General features: G+C 44.8%; 1 protein-coding gene across 10 annotated transcripts in view; it reads right to left on the reverse strand.

Annotated features, from left to right (window-relative positions):
* PXK (PX domain containing serine/threonine kinase like) overlaps nt 1-12,528 on the reverse strand; it is a 73,046-nt gene extending 60,518 nt beyond the window's left edge. For all 10 annotated transcript variants that reach the window (XM_084903065.1, XM_084903071.1, XM_084903063.1 and 7 more), the window contains exon 1: nt 12,293-12,528. In XM_084903065.1, the coding sequence (XP_084759191.1) occupies nt 12,293-12,394 (102 nt within the window). In that variant the 5' untranslated portion in view covers nt 12,395-12,528. The remainder of the gene's footprint in view (nt 1-12,292) is intronic.
* Nucleotides 12,529-17,704: the final 5,176 nt, after the last annotated feature.

Raw genomic sequence — 17,704 nt, forward strand, 5'->3', positions numbered from 1 at the left:
TTCACCATGGGCCTGTGTGGCCCAGGGCACCGCAGTTCCTACATTTTGCGGCCACAGGCAGAATGCTCTCACATCGTATACCTTCTCATCTTGATGAGCAAAGGTAAGCTAAACTGGCAGAACCAGTCCATCAAGCCAGGAAGAAGCCTGAGAGAGTGAGGGGCGGATGCAGACAAGAACCCTTGGGGGAGAGGGGGGTGCGGAGTAATACGACCTAGCATAGCTGTGAGCTCTCAGAACCCCGCCCGGCTTAGTCTCCTGACTTCAACATGCCTGCACTTTGTAACCCTCCTCCTGCCACACGCACGCAGACTGCTGTCTGCAAACCTGGGCGGAATGTGACCTGGCCCGGCGTAGAAGCTGTTGCAATAAGGAAACAATGCTCTCCTCGCCGTGTTAAATCAGCCGCGTGAGCATTAGGCGGGCTCTGGAGGAGCAGAAAGGAGCGTTTTTATATGAATGTGCCTGAAGGAGACATCAGGGCTATGGCAAACTCAGCAATCTGGATGGCAGTTCATCTCAGTTGTGCCAAAATGGAACAGACTCTTGGAGTGGGTTGTTTTGCTTTCACACTATGCTCCTGTTAAAATTTAACACGGCTGCACAGTAAGTGAGCCTCCCTCCTGTGTCTTCCTGTTAAAAGCCACGAGGCTCTGGTCTCAGGGGACGAAAAGCCCCACTGGGGGCAAGGCAGGCAGGTCCCCTCTGTTCAGTGTTTAGAAGGAAGGAATGACCTAAGGCTGTGACGTCCAACACGACAGCCACTATGAACATCTGGCTAGCACCACCAAGGGACTGAATTTTAAATTTTATTCACTTAAATTAAAGTAGTCTAGTGAGGACAGTACTCGACAGTGCAGTTATAGCTACTTATTTGCAGATATAAACATAGATACTTTATATAAAAATGTAAGCATATTAAATATGCTATGATTTGCTTTATTTCTTCTTAAAATAGCAAGTGAATCTCTTTCTATATTAGTATGATTTTTCATGTCTGTATCTGTGCTGTCCCATATAGTTGCCAAAAGCTATGGAGCACTAGTCCAATTGAGAGATGTTGTAATTGTAAAATATACATGATTTCAAAAATTTTGTACAACATAGTGAGCATAAAACATGAATAATTTTTAGATTGACTACCTGTTGAAGTGATAATATTTTGGACACAATAGGTTATATTATTTAAATTAATTTCACCTGTTTCTTTTTAATTTTTTAATGTAACCACATTAAATCCTAAATTATATAAGTGATTTGCATTATGTTTCCACTGGACAGCACTATCCTAGGGTCTCCACTTTACGTAATGAATTAACTCCACTCCTACGCAGTCAGGACGGGAGAACTGAGAAAATGGTCACCCAAGTCAGAGTCCGTGGGTCAGTGACAGTTTAGAACACGATGGACAACTAGAGGCTCTGGAAGGTGTTTCGGGATTTATGTGTTAATGCCAATAAGATTTCTATTTTATTTCTACTTTTTAAAAAAAAAATCCATCAATAAAGTGAATTATTTAAATATTTTCCCACTTTGCCCTTAGCTGGTTTGGCTCAGTGGACATAGGGTTGGCCTGAGGACTGTAGGGTCCTGGATTCAATTTCAGACAAGGACACATATCTCGGTTGCAGGCTCAATTCCCAGCCCTGGTCAGATGCGTGCAGGAGGCAACCAATCCGATGTCTCTCTGACTTTCTCCCACTCCCTTCCATTCTCTCTCTTAAAAAAAAAAATCAGCCGGGACCGGTTTGGCTCAATGGATAGAGCGTCGGCTTGGGGACTGAAAGGTCCCGGGTTCGATTCCGGTCAAGGGCATGTACCTTGGTTGCGGGCAGATCCCCAGTAGGGGGTGTGCAAGAGGCAGCTGATCGATGACTCTCTCTCATCGATGTTTCTAACTCTCTATCTCTCTCCTTTCCTCTCTGTACAAAATCAATAAAATATATTTAAAAAAAAAATCAATGGAAAAATGTCCTTGGGTGAGGATTAAGAAATATTCTCTCCCTTTATCTGAGACTAAGCCTCATGTATGCACTCAGGAAGTTTGGGATGGGTCCGGGAGATCAAAAGAGCATAATCATGATTCAGTTGGTTTATCATGGCTTTGACCATCACACAGCTTTTTAATTGCCTTTGCTCTTTGTCATATATGATTTCATTTACAACCACAATGGACCATGACTAAAGGCAGGCTTAAGGAATGCCAAAAGCAAAACATGAGTTAGTGAGAAGTTAGAAATATGAGAAGTAGAATCATCGCCAAAGTGGTAATTCTGCAAATAGTCTGAAATGCTCTTTGTCAGTGCCTTAAGTTGTAGTCATCTTGTCACAATTCTCAATGTCTTTAATAATGCAAAAACCTTATAATTCAGACCCTACACATTAATAAAAGTTTTAACAATGCACTGGTCTGAATAAAATACTTTTTAGATTTAAAATAATTTCCCGGGGAGGGGGGAAGGGGAGACAGCGGGGGTTCAATCAGTATAACAATGAAAGGAGTTTGTAAGTTAAAGAGAAACAGGGGGCCTGGCTGGTGTTGCTCAGAGATTGAGCATTGACCTTTGAACCAGGAGGTCATGATTTGATTCCTGTCAGGGCACATGTCTGGGTTGCAGGGCTAGGTTCCCAGTGGGGGGCATGTAGGAGGTGGCTGATCAATGATTCTCTCTCATCATTGAGGTTTCTGCCTCTCCCTTCCTCTCTGAAATCAATAATAATTAAAACAAACAAACAAACAAACAAACAAACAAACAAACTATATATATATATATATATATATATATATATATATATATATATATATATATATTAAACCCTCCTACAAAGGTGTGTCTGTGGTTCCCTGTCTTTGAACACGTAAGAATTAGAGGCAAAGCAATGCGGACTTGCAGAAGTCTGGAGCCAGCTTGCTCCCTGCAGGCTCAAGATCAACCATCTCACATAGAAAAAAGGAAAAAGAAACAAATATATATGTCCTTCTTTTTTTTAAAGAAAAGAAAAACCGGGGTAATGGGGATTTAGAACATGTCCTCTGAAAGCCTTTCCTCATTCCCTGAGCCCAGGGGGTCCTGGGTGGGGGGAGCTATCCCACAGTGCCCTCACTGCTCCCGGGCAGACCAGCAGCACATCCAGTACCCTCCATCACCTCTGCTTTAGGTGTCTGCCACCTCTGTAAGCTCCCTGCTTCATTCACCTTCTATTGTAACACACAGCACAGAGCCTGGCACATAGCACTCTTCACAGGTGCTTGCTAACGTTGCCAGCTCCTTAGAGGCTTTCTGCCACAGACACAGAGAAAACTGTCCAACCCCAGGTACACACACGTCCACTTCGGGGAAAGGAAGCAGCTGGTCTACAGTGAACACCGTGCCTTTCCCAGGAAGCAGCATTCTGAAGGTGTCAGCCACCTCCCGGCCAGGCCCTGTGTTCTGCTGGGTCCGTGGGTGCTGCCCAGCTGGCTCAATCCCTGGCCTGACACTAAAGGTCTAGTGTGAGCAGGCCCAATTCAGGCAAACAGGAAAGGGTGCATGCACGTATGTGCCTGCATACGTGTGTGTGTGTGTGTGTGTGTGTGTGTGTGTGTGTGTGTGTGTGTTAAAGGGCAGTGAGTCCCTGCCCAGGAATCACTTGTCACTGGGAGGCGGAGGGGGAGGGCCGGCTTAAAGGAAGGCCCTGGATTGAACACTGCTTTTCCTTTTCCCCTCGGCAGGTGGTCCTTAGATATTTTTACAAACAGGATTCTGCCATGCCAACACTCCATTCATCCCCTTCTCCTCCACCAGAAAAAAGCCTCCACTGAACTAATGAGGAGAGAAATGACCTGTTTTTGATGAGCCATGTCAAAGAAATGTGGGCAGCCTTGTTTAGGTCTCACAGACAGAGGTGCTGTGATAGCAGGCGGAACCCTGGCCAGGGCTCAGGCACCCTGCTTCCCAGCACTCTGACGTCAGCTAGGCACACACACCTAAGCACTAGGCAAGCTGCGACCTATGGCAATTTTCACCAACAGGACAGAATCCATCTGCTGTTCTAAGTACAGCATTTTCATCAAGTAGGATATCTGTGGTTGTGTACACATTAAAATGCACTTATCTCACCAACTGAAATAAGTAATTATCCAAGTTCACAGTTCTTAATAATTTTCCCAGCAGCGATCCAGAGCCTAAGAGCAGGTTTTAGGTCAGTGAGGTTCTGAGAGCTTATAGAAACATGTGTATGAGTGTTCATGGAGAATTTGTCCCTCTGATAATACCCTTAAAGGAGCAGATCTGAAGAGCTAAAGACCTTGTGCTTAGAATATATCCTGAGTTTAGCACCTTGCAACGTTATAAAAACTTTCCAGGGTAAAGGTAAAGGGCTCAAGGTTCCTTTTCAGAGTAATAAAAACGTTATAAAATTGATTACGATGATAAGATACAGAACTCTGCGAATATACTAAAAGCCATTGAGGTGTTTATCTTAAATGGGTAACATGAATAGTATGTGCATTACACAAAGCTGTTAAAAAAAAAAAAAAAAACTTTCCAGGAAGAATTCCCCAAACTAACACGTTAATAAACAGAAGAGTACTCTCTTGGCCATCTGGACGGTCTGAAGACAGCAATGACAACGGAATTCCCTTTTGCTCTACACCCATTAGTAAGTAAGCAGGAAGCAACACGACAGCTGGATCTCCAGCCAGAAGCAGCCAGACCTTCCACGAATTCGGTAGTCAGCAAGATCAGCTGGAGACAAATGGTCACTCTGCACAAACTCTTCCCCTCCTGCAGTCCAAGAATTTACCCACTAAGTGCTTGTCACAAGTGTTAAACCGAAATTATCTGTTATCTCCTCTGAAAAGAAGTCACACGTTCATTTCCCCCTTCCAGGCGCATGTCATTCATGAAAGAAGTCACTGACAAGGACTTCCTGGGTGAGGGGAAAACAATGAGAAAGCCTACTGCTCTCCCTCCCACAACATCCAAACAGGAAAGCACTTCTGAGTTCTCAAACAATGTTCAGGTCCAGGTCTCTCATGTTCAGGATGCCAAAGGCTGGAACGAAAAGGAGCTTCATTTTTTTCTATTTTAATATATTTTTATTGATTTCAGAGAGGAAGGGAGAGGGAGAGGGAAAGAGAGAGATAGAAAACATCAATGATGAGAATCATTAATCGGCTGCCTCCTGCATGCCCAACAATGGGGGATCGAGCCCAAAACGTGGGCATGTGCCCTGACCGGAATCAAATCCTAATCCTCTGGTTCACAGGTCGATGCTTAACCACTGAGCCATGCAGCCGGGCAAAGAGCTTCATTTCCTCTAGCAGCTTGAAAAAGAATCTGCCTGCAGTGGGTTTGTATTACTTGCTCCAAGCAGTCTCATTTGGACCCTAAGTCAAAATTCTGTATTTGGACAACCTCAAGATCACAATCCAGATGGAAGCTGTGTACACAGGGTGGCTGCTCCCGTGATTCCCCTAGGGACCAAGACATGTAACTACCTTCCACATGAAATAAACTTCAGCCCCAGAATCCCACATCTCCTACTACTAACGATAGTCAGCTTCTTGTGCGTATTCCTATCACATGAAGCCTGTCTAGTGTGATAACCCTCAAAAGACGTGATATGTGAGGATTAAGAATCACCAAGCCCTAAATCTGGCTGCAAAAAATTTTCTTCTTCAATAGAAAGAGATTACTTACAATTTCTAATTGACCAGTCTCTAAAAGCTCACAACTCGGTTTTCTGACTGTATCCATCCCAGGTTTAAAGGACAAATGAGGAAAATTATATAACCAAGGAGAAGACGATTGATTATCTTGCCAGAAAAGAACTATTATTTTATTATAATGTATGGAAGTGCTACAAGTTAACTCCCATACTATCTGCATCCAAACAAGATTTGTTTCCAAACATTTTAATTAAAGAAACAAAAAAACAACTTTTAAAGTATTCAATATAAATTGGAATTCTAAAAAACTTCCAGATATTATCCCAAAGGGAAGGCCATAAATGTTCTGGTACTGAGCACTGGATCGCCTTAGAATGTCAGGATCTGAGGACAACTGGCATCACATGTTGCATAGGTGCTGTGGACGAAAGGGGCCACATGCTGACCTGACAAGCTCAGGGGAGGCCTGCATGGCGGTCTTGCAAACTCAGAGACCTAAAGGAACCACAAAGGAGGGTCTGAAATGAAACTTTAACTAAATGCAGTTGTTATGGTGGGAAGTTATGTCCTAGGCCTGTATCTTCACTGACAAGGTCAACCTTAACCTTAACTGAGCCCATCTGTCCTTTTGCACCTATGATAACACACCCTTGAAATGTCTGGGTAACTTGTAACTACTCTTTTTCTGGAGCCCCTTGGGCACAACCAAATGTTGTGGGTGCCAGGACAGATACCACAAATTCCTTCATTATCGTGTTCATTGTTCCTGCACCTGCCTAAATATGTGTCTACCATTTTACCTTTTATCCAATCCCAGGGGTTCCTCCTCCTCCCCTGCCCCTCCGCTTTGCTTTCTCCTGCCTCTCTAGTCTATCATCAATGGATTTCATGTAACCTTTGATGGCAATGTATAAATATAGATGCAACCCTCCATTCTCCAGAGCATTATCTTAATTCGTTGAGGTTCTGCTTCCCAGAATTTGTCGACAGTTTGGCTCAAATAAATTCACAAAAATTCTTTACGGTTTGAATGTTTTTAGGTTAACCGTATTCTGGTAATGTATGAATAAAATTTTAAACACTATGAAAAAAGGTCACTGACTAAGAAGCTGAAGCTCAAAAAACCAAACCACAAGAGGAACTTCAAAACCATTGGTGCTGTGACAGATGAAGATCCTGGGTCACCTGCCGACACTGTGTAAAATGGGAGACGAACAAAGCCCCAAAGAGCAGGAGCTGCCTGGTCCACCACCACCTGCCTGCAGGGGGTTTGTGTTACTTACTCCAAACGGCCTCATTTGGACCCTAAATCAAAACTCTGCATTTTGGACAATCTCAAGATCACAATCCATGTGTCTCACACATGCGCCTGGCATGGTCTCGGTAGGCACTCACTATATTTTTATCAAATGGATGAGTATTGTGGAATAAACAAACGGTGCAGGAATGCAGTTTCTAAAGTCAAAGGTTCAAGGAGAGATCCATTTTCAGTGAAGATCTTAACATGGAATCTTATCTGCTCCAAAGATTTAGAATTTTTTCTATTATGGCTTACGTATCACTAAAATTATCTTTTGTAAAGAAAATAGGCCCCGATTCAGAGGAACCTCGGAGAGAACATTTAAAAAGGAGAAAACTGAGACGGAGCTGTCACACCACAGCACGCTGGCCAGCAAAAATCGGATGTGCCTCTTTGATAACAACCCTCCCCAAAACTGGCCGTGTCCTCTGGTTTCTATTTCAGCTAAGTAAGCATTTTTTCAGTCAACTGGCTTTCAAAGTTTTCCTTTCCATGTAGCCAAGAACTTACAGATTTTCCTTGTCTTCTCTTAGTCCTCCCAGACTTTCCCACCATTTACCCACATGGCTTCTTACCAGAATTCCTTCTGTTTGGAAAGTCCTTCCTTTTCCTTCCACCCCCTAATGCTAAACACATCCTCTCTCCAATACTGTCCTTTCTGGTTTTATAGAACCTCCATTTCCTTGCGGCAGATGCCTGGTCTATTTTCTGGTGCTAAACTCACTGTGTTCCATAAAAGTAAAAATGAAATCATTCGAACCAGTCTGGCCCAGAATCACCCACCGCTTGCACCCTCCCTGCCAGTTGTTCACCCCAAAACGCTTTCCTGGTGGTAACCATGTGCTCCCATCGTCCTTTTGGCAGCTCTACTTCTCACGTGACAAAATCTTTCCCTCTCCAGTCCATAAAGCCTGAATCATAGGTAACTTAAAACTTTCTGCTATAAATTCTTATATCTCAAGGCTAAAGAACCTTGATGAACCAAAGGAACAATGGTCAGAAATTAGCTGACTTGCAATACTAGCATCTTAATGTGTTTAACCCTTTGCACACGTGTCACCAGGGAGTAAATAGACAGAAGAAGGAGTGCACTTTACAGACACTTCAGAAAGATTACTTCATTTGTTCATGGTAACAGCCTCGAGAGGCCAGTAGGGTAGGCATTTATTAACCCATTTACAGTTGACAAAACTAAACATCAAAAAGGTTAAGTGCCCGGCCGGCGTGGCTCAGTGGTACAGTTGTCAGCCTATGAACCAGGAGGTCACAGTTCGATTCCCGGTCAGGACACATGCCCTGGTTGCAAGCTTGAACTCCAGTGTGGGGCATGCAGGAAGCAGCCGATCAATGATACTCTCTCATCAGGGATGTTTCTCTCTCTCTCCCTCTCTCCCTTCCCCTCTGTAAAAAGGTTCTGACTCACCCAATCAATGTCACACGACTAGCAAGTGTCAGCCCAAACCCCCACCTACGAAGGTCTTGCCTCTTCCAACCCAAAGGCTGTCTACTCTGTACTCTGTATGTTTCTGTCCTATAGCCACGGAGTGGCTTCCTAGAGACTCAACATTTCAGAGAAGATGCCCCTCTGACTTCTGAGACCCCATCTCCCTTCTTCAGCTAACAAGCCAGAAAGCCATCTTCAACCTCCCCCCAGAAAACAATGCCTTTTTCTCCTATGCACCACCCTCAACAACTAGTTTCCAAAATAATTCCCAACAGTTCCTGTTTTAGAGGGACTTACTCGGAAGGCACTAGTAGTCCAAAACACTTGCATCAGCATATGATTTTCTCAATAAAGTTCAGGGCTGATGCAACGTTTCTCAGTCTCAGATTTTACAGCTAAAATGACAAGAACGCAGAGGAATAAAAAATCATGCAAGACAATGCTACATTTTTTTTTTCACTCCAACACATCTGCCTCTATGAGTCTCCTGTGAGTCACTGTCATTTGTGTTCAGTCATCATTACAGGAACAGCCATTCTCTCTACCCTCAATTACTTTACTTTCTTCCTTAGAGAAAATCTCTGCAATAGAAAAGGAATTCCATTATATCTTTTACCGCTTTCCTGAAGCACTGACCCCTTAACTTAGTGCCTCAGATACCATGTTGTCCCCATTTTCATCACAACCATTTTTCACAAACAGAAGGGGAGGCCAAGTGAGGTTGCAATTCATTTACTAATCATTCATCAAGCACAAATGAAATCCTCAGATGCCAGGGACTGAGACCAAAAAAATGAGTAAGTATCCCTCCTGCCGAAATTGGTTTGGCTCAGTGGATGGAGCGTCAGCCTGCGGACTGAAGGGTCCCGGTTTCGATTCCGGTCAAGGGCATGTACCTTGGTTACGGGCACATCCCCAGTAGGGGGCATGCAAGAGGCAGCTGATCAATGACTCTCATCGATGTTTCTATTTCTCTCTCCCTTCCTCTCTATTAAAAAAATGAATAAAATATATTTTTTTTAAAGAAGAAGAAGTAGTATCCCTCCTCTCACAGCCTAGTAAGGCAGAAAACTAAAGTAATTACAGGCACTCTCCCCTCTCTTACCCCCCAAACCCCACAGAAGACAAGAAAAGGTCTCCTCATCTACACGCTAACATCTTTTTGGTGCCGTGACTCAAAATTGTACAAACCGTGTACCTACATCACCACGTCTGTGTGAAAATGATGTCACTTCTGGAATTCCAGCCCATCCCTACTTTAGAAGAAACAACCAACAGCCTCTCTATTCCAGTCTCAGACCCCATTCCCTTGTCTCCCTTAGATCAGACACGAAGAGAGACTTCCATACCCTAACATATGCCATTATCAGCAGGAGGCACTTCCTGAAAACAGACCATCCTCCCTCATCAACCCTAAAAGATTCTAGGGGTGGAATTCTCTGAGGGGGAAATGTTATAGAATAGCAAGAAGCTAGGAAAATTCCAGGACAAGTGGAATAGGGAAACTGAGACCGATGGTTAAACAGCAGTTTGTCCACCTAGGAAATCCTATCTTCCGTAAGCCAAGGACACAAGGGTAAATGGTTTGCCCAACTGGTGCGGCTCAGCCTGGGGTTCGATTTCCCATCTTCTTCTCACCTCCCACCCCCACCTCACAGGCACATATTCTCTAAGGGACCCTATGAGACTTGCAACCAGGGGAGCAGTGGGCAGTGGCAGCTTGTCCTGGACTAACCCCCTAAACCTGTTCCCAGGCTCCTTCCCCCCCTTTCCTCTGACTTCCCAGAGAGCCAGGCAGCCCTGCCTAAGGCTCTCCTGCTACTACTTCCATGCCCTTCTTTGTCTCACTGTCCTAAGTATAGTTCTGCTGTGGTCAATAAATTCTTGTCTACTTTTTTTTTTTTTTAAAAAAGAGAAGTTATCATAGAATCAGCTGGTCAACATTAGGGTAGAAGTGAGCACATGGCTTAGGGCAGGCCATATGGAATGATTTCTGGAATCAATTTCTGATTTCAAGCATCTCTTTCTTTATTCTCAGTATAAAACAAAATTAAAAGACTCAACTCCACTTCTTAAAAGGTTATAAGATTTACTTGCCAACAGTCAAGTCAAAAATCAAATTTAATAGCAGAATTTATTCCTGGCTGTGGCCGGGTAGCTCAGTTGGTTAGAGCGTGGTCCAGATACGCCATGGTTGCGGGTTTGATTGCCAGTTGGGCATATACAAGAATCAACCAAAGAATGCATAAAAAAGTAAAGCAACAAATTGATGTTTCTCTTCCTAAAATCAATCAACAAAATATTTTAAAACATTTAGAAAAAAAGAATTTATTCTTGACTCCCTATCCTAGATTTCAACCCTTACCTCACACTCCCTTAGCACACATTATAGAGTTTAACAAATTCTGTCCTATATACTACCTTCTCACAAGTCTGTAGAACAGGATTGAAGATATGCACAATGAAATAATATGTACCTTAAAAAAATACAATCATTACCCTAGCTGGTTTGGCTCAATGGGTAGAGTGCCAGCCATAAGGTCCTGGTTCGATCCAGTCAAGGGCACAGACCTCAGCTGCAGGCTCCTCCCCTGTTCCAGGCCCTCATCTGGGCACGTGTAGAAGGCAACCAATCCATGTGTTTCTCTCACATCCTTATTACTTTCTGTCTTTTCCTCTCTCTTCCACTCTCTCTAAAATCAATGGGAAAATATCTCCATTAACAAAAACTGTAAACAATATAATATAAAGTATTATATTTGAAAAAAATACACACGATCATTTTCTTAACTGGAAATGAACACTGAACAATCCAAGCCTCACAAGGCATAGCTGTCAGAAGAGGAAACTGAGGTTCAAAAGTCCCACTTCAATACAGCAGAATAAAAGGTCCCTTTGAAGTCGCCAGAACAGCTTGAACAAAAAAGGGAAACAGAAGGCTATTGTGGGGGCCCTCTCCTCCAGATGCTGAACCCCAAACACGCTGCCCTGGTAAACAAACAAGCCTGTGAGGCGGGATCGGATTCGATGGACCTCACAAAACATTACAATTTAAGGAATCTCTCTCTTCCCATTCATTACTTCCCAAAGTCCCACTGGCTGGCAGCTCCTTGTTTTCCTTCCTGGTTCTTGGGTTTATTACCTGTAAATTATAATGTACGGTGTGCTTTCAAAAAAAAAGAAAGAAAAAAGAAAGGTATGACAAATGAAAACAGCCCTGGGTTTAAAGCCACATGAAAGACAGCATATGTAACAGAAATGAACTCTGCCTGTGTTTACTATGAGGACCTATTACTCCTTTATGCTGCTCCAGTGGATGTTAAACTCACATGAATGCTACCACCGCCCACTAAATAGCAGGTTCGCGCCGGGAAGGAGCCCATTCAAACACCTGCCTCAGCGGGGCCCAGACGGCTCCCGAGGCTTCCGGGCCCGGTCCAGGCCACGCACCTGACCGGCCCGGGCTGCAGACCCCGGGCTTCCGCCGCCGGCCCGGAGCAGCCCCGGGTCCGGTGTGCACTTGGCCCGGCACACCCTCCTCCCTCCCACCACTCCGATCCCGGCGGGAAGGGGGGGGAACCAGCGGCCCCAGAGAGAAGGCTGGCGGCGGGCAGACGTGGGTGAGAGGGTCCTGAGGGGTCTGTGAACCCCGCCAGCCCCAGGCGGGCCCGGGACCCCATCGGCACCCCCCATTCGGGGTCCCTCCGGGGCACCGCCGCGCCCCTCCCGCTCTCTGGCCCTGGGGGCTGCGACCTCCCCTTCCGGACCTCGGGGTTCCCTCGGGACCCAGACCCAGACCCGCCGCCACCCAAAGCCCCCTCCCGGCCGACCCCCGCTGCGTCCCCGCCCCGGCTTCCCCGCCTCCCGGGCCCGGGCCGCCGGGCGGGCCGCGCACCGTGTGGGACTGCAGGCTCTGGCTCGCCTCGATGGCTGCTGTCAGCGGCACCGTGTCGTCCAGCAGCACCTTGCCGGCCGGCGGCTTCTCCATGAAGGCCATCCCGGGAACGCCGGTCCGCCACCGCCTCGGGTCCAGGGGCAGGAACCGCAGGCGCAGACTCCCTCCCGCCCGCCCGGCTCCGCCGCCGCCGCCGCTGTCAACACGCACCGCCCCACGCGCCGCCACCGCCCGCCGGCCCGGCCCGCGGGGTCCTAACGCCGCCCGTCCGCACCGCCCCTGCGCTCGGCGCTGGCCACTCTCCGTGCCGCCGCCTTCCGCGGGGTCCTAGCGCCTAACGGCATCGGCCGGTGTTGCCTGGACCCGCTATTATTCTCCAAGGTCCTTGCAGCCGCTCCGCACACGGGGTGGTAACCTTAGCCCTGGCCCTCTGGCCCGCGGACACGTCACCCTCCCTAAGCCATCACCTCCAGAGATCCTCAGATCCGAGGGCACCGTGTCCTCTGCCCTGTGATCCAGGGACCCTCAGGCCCGCAGATCCCCAAAACCAACCCGCTCAGTGTTGGGCTTGACACATGAAGCTCTCAGAAGCTGGACTGTCAGACTGGAAAGCTTTACAACTGGACCTTTTCCACCCAGGCCTTTCAGACCCTAAGACCCAGAAAAAAGGCCCTCAGGGATGGGTCCCTCAGTCTGGATCCCTGTAGATCCAGAGATTTTCTAAAAACAAGTCTCTCCAAGTCAAGCATGTTTGCACCTCGCTCTTCAGACCCAAGAACCTAAGAGCTGGGCCCTCAGAATTAGCCCCACAGTGGGAGCCCCTGGACTCCAGAACCCTTAGACCCAAGCTCTTTTGAATAAATGGGAACCTTAAAAACTGGGCACTGGTCCAGGGACTCCCAGCCTCTACCCTTGGTCCAGCTCTTAGCTCAGTCCACAGGCCTTCAACCCTCAAACAAGATCCCTCAGACTTGGGGGTCCTCATGAAGAATCTCAAACCCAGAGCCAGAGAACTTTGTGCCCAACTTCTTGGCCCCAAATTTGTCCCACAGTCTGTCTGGACCCCAGGTCACAAACTGGCACTCCTTACCAATGCCCCTATCCTAACCCCCCCCCCCCCCACACACACACACACACACGCGCCCTGCTCTGTCCTAGGGCAGCACCCCAGGATGATGCAGAGTTAGACTTGGAATTAGATGACCAGGATGTCTAGGGCTCTGGCATTTCCACAGCTGTGTGATATTGAAGAAGTTACTCAACCTCTCTGAGCCATGTGTAAAATAGAAATAATACTTGTACGAAAAGGTTGATATGAAGAATGAAGTAGGAGGGGAAGGGGCTTGGCATATAATAAAAGCTCAATATTCCTTCCTTCCCTTCAGTTCACATAATAGAGGGTTTCTAACTCTTAAATTTGTATCCCCTAAATTTCTGCATTTCAGACAAGAAAACAATGTTTCTTAGTAACACCACCACCATCAATACCCCCCAAATTTGACATCAAAGCAAAGGCCTAGTATCTAAAGGGTACTCTCTCCAGATCTCAAACTTAGTGGGATTGTTGGGCAATCCTAAATGGCTAAGGAGCCTTGACAGAGCAACATAGGGGCCAAAACCCAATGGATAAAGATGTGATGAGGAAAGCATGGCACTTTTTTTAAAAATATATATTTTATTGATTTTTTTTTGCCCCCCTCACTCCCATATATACCCTCCCTCCCCAGAGTTTTATGTCCATTGGTTGTACTTATAAAGCATGGCACTTCTTAACTCAGTCCTGAAATTATCAGAACTCTTCTTACATCCCATTTTTGTCCGAATGTATTTATTTAAAACAAATTTTAAAAATTGATATCAGAGAGGAAGGGAGAGGGAGAGAGACATAGAAACATCAATGGTGAATCATTGATTGGCTGCTTCTTGCACACCCCACACTGGGGATTGAGCCTGCAACCCAGTATATGCCCTGTCTGGGAATCGAACCATGACCTCCTGGTTCACAGGTCGAGCTCAACCACTGAGCCATGCTAGCCAAGCCCAGAGTGTTTAAAAGCCACCAGTCTATTAAAACAAAATCTTACATCACTTAGAGAGGGTTCAACTTGTAACTTTTATTTTTTAATGCAAATGGATTATTTCATTGCCAGAATCACACATACCCAAATTCTGCTTTAATCAATTCTCCAATCCTGTGCACTGGCCATGCCAAAGCTCTTCTTGCATCCTGCTGGTGGGACTCTGAAATGCTCCAACCTTCCTGAAAGGCACTTATTCATTCAACAATTATTCACTGAGTACTTACCAGGTAATAGGTCTGGTGCTGGGATTCAACAATATTTATCAAGGGCTTTGAAATGTTCTCATTCAGTGATTCTATATCTAGGAGGGTACCCTAAGGAAATAATCAGAGATCAGTGGAAATATACAGCATGTGAGGATAAGAATCTAACAAGAGGGAATTGGACAAATCATGGTTAATCATAAATGGAATATTTTTCAATGACTAAAAATAAGATTAAAAAACCAGATTATCAAAGAATACTTAATGATGTTAAGAAGTGCTCTTTATTTAATAGTAGGTGGAAAAAAACACTGTTGATTCTTGAACAACATAGGTTTGAACTGTGCAGATCCACTTATCCCTGGGTTTTTTCCCTCAATAAATATAGTCAGCCCTCAGTACTTCCTGTTTTGTATCCATAGATCAAACCAATTGTTCAGTATTTTGGTACATAGTTGGGAATCTGCAGATGCTTTTTTTCTATGCCTTTAAAATATATATATATATATAATTGATTTTTTTTTTACAGAGAGGAAGGGCGAGGGATAGAGAGTTAGAAACACCAATGAGAGAGAAATATCAATCAGCTGCCTCCTGCACACTCCCTACTTGGGATGTGCCCACAACCAAGGTACATGCCCTTGACTAGTATCTAACCTGGGATCCTTGAGTCTGCAGACCAACACTCTATCCACTGAGCCAAACCGGTTAGGGCTCTATGCTTTTTTATATAAGGGACTTGGGCATCTGCAGATGTGGGTATCCATGGGGGGGGGCGGGGAATCCTGGAACCAATTCGATACCAAGGGTTGGCTGAAGTTAGGTTTTGAGCTAAGCAAAAGTTATAATATTTGTGGAGTTTCAACTGCATGGGGATCAGTGTCCCTAACCCGTGCATTGTTCAAGTGTCAACTGTATATGCATTTGTATGGCACCAAGTTATAAAAATATATATTATAGGAAAAACACCAAAAGAAAATACACCAAAATATTAACTTAGGGTTCCTAGGAAGTGAGGTCATGATGCTTTCCATTTTTATGCTCTCGTTTTTCAAAATGTCTCTCATGGAGATAATTTACTTGTATGATTAGGGGGGAAAATAGTATCATACAATGAGTTGCAAAGATCGTAAAATAACAACCTTGTCTAGTCTTCCTTACTAGGAAAAGGAAACTGAAAGTGAGAAACCAGATATTGGATGGAATGGAACCAGAAACCAGTTTTCAGTCTAGCCTTTCCCTTTCTCTGGAAATTCTTGCCTGAACTAAGCCCCTCAGAATAAATACTATAGTGCAGTTTATAATTTCATTTTTATCTTCCCAAATCAGTGCCTCGTCAGTGATCCTCTTAGGACTTTGAACTTAACTGGATCCCTAGATTCACTGGAGACCTGGCCCCGAACCCTACAACAGCCTCAACACCTGTTTGGCTTTTGAAGTGGCTCACACAGCAAGGGGGGACCTCCCCCGGATAGAGCTGAGCTTAATTAAGTTAGCTTTCCTCCCGGTCTCAGTCTGAGCAAAGCTAATGCATTATGCAGGACCTTAGTTTTTGCCACATACATTACTACTCAGGGCTGGCAGGAAGAAACAAAAGATTTGCATTCTTGTATGTTGCCAAATGTTAGATGCCCATAGGTTGTCTAATAACTTCACGTTTGGCCAGATTGGCTGAAGATGAGTTTTAGTGAGGATGCTGTTAGACCTGGCAACTGCTCCACACATCAGATCATAGAAGCTTGTGGAAAACTCAGTGCTTCCTAAACAGCATCGCCTTCCAACCCAAAATGACTTATTTCTTTTAATATTCAAACAAACCAACAGCCAGACAGACAATCCTAACACTGGTGCCTGGGTACTCCTCTCCTAGGAAGGAAAGACTTTGGAGCTGCCATTTATTTTCTCCTGGTGTTTTCATATGCCTGACAACTGAAAACTTCATGATCTGGATAGAAATACAAAATTCAACTCAAATTTGATCATTCTTTTCTCTTATTCCTCATCACATTGCAGAGGAATATTCCCAGTTTCTAAGGTCATATGAACTACTAGAGGCCTGGTGCATGAAATTCATGCACAGGTAGGGTTCCTAGGCCTGGCCAGTGACCAGGGCCCATCATTCTCCCACCTCCTCTTTCCCTTGCCACTCACGTTTGCTACCACCATGCCACCCTCCCCCCACCCCTGCTCTCATCCCACTGTCATTACTGGTTGCCTGCCATGTTCCACGCTGCCTCCTGGTGGTCAGCACACATCATAGCAAGTAACTGAACTCCCATTCTCCCTGTCAAACTCCTGAGGGAACCCTATGCATATTAGCCTTTTATATATATAGATTATAGCTAAGAGGCACCTAGAAATTAACTATGGGACCAATTAATCCAGTCCTATTCATGTAATGTCAACATTACTTTTGGGTTTTCCTGTGATTTGAACTTAAATTTCTTCTAGTTGATTTTGCTCCAACCTGAAGTTTCACTGAAGACATTGGGAATTCTTGTCTTTGCTGTTTCTGTAACCCAAATGAAGACAAGCCAAGAACAAAGGAAGTAAAACATCTGGGGCCTTGGAGATGTTCAAGTGCGGCCTAAGAGACATTCCACAGTGCTCCCATTCTGCTCAGACAGAGCCAGTTAATAAATTATGCCAACACATGAAGCATTCAGAGTGGCACAGCTGCTCAGAGTGACAGCCCTTGGTGGAGTATGTTTTAATATAAAAATTTAATAGATGTAATTTATAGCAATTTCCTTTGGGAGTAAATTGCTCTGAATCATACACTAAGAACATTAAAAAAAAAAAAAAAAAAAAGGCTAGTAATTTAGCACAAAATGAAAACCTGTGGTTACCTAAGAGCTACCAGCATGCATTTAGCAATTTCTTGTTTTTCTAGATAAATATACAAGTCAAGTCCACAAGAGGAATGGTGGCTGTGGTGAGGCTTTCTCCTGTTACTCAATATTTGCTGCTCAGAAAAAGAAACGTGGCATTTTACCAATATAGAAATGTTTCTAATAGAATATAAAAAAATCTGTTAAGCAATTTTCCAGTACATTAGGCTGAAATTGCTTAAGATGAGTATATCTTCCTATGACAATCAAACATTGCATAAATTATAGCATTATAAT

The sequence above is a fragment of the Pipistrellus hanaki genome (genome assembly GCF_964339955.1).
Source record: "Pipistrellus hanaki genome assembly, chromosome: 13".
Lineage (NCBI taxonomy): Eukaryota > Metazoa > Chordata > Mammalia > Chiroptera > Vespertilionidae > Pipistrellus > Pipistrellus hanaki.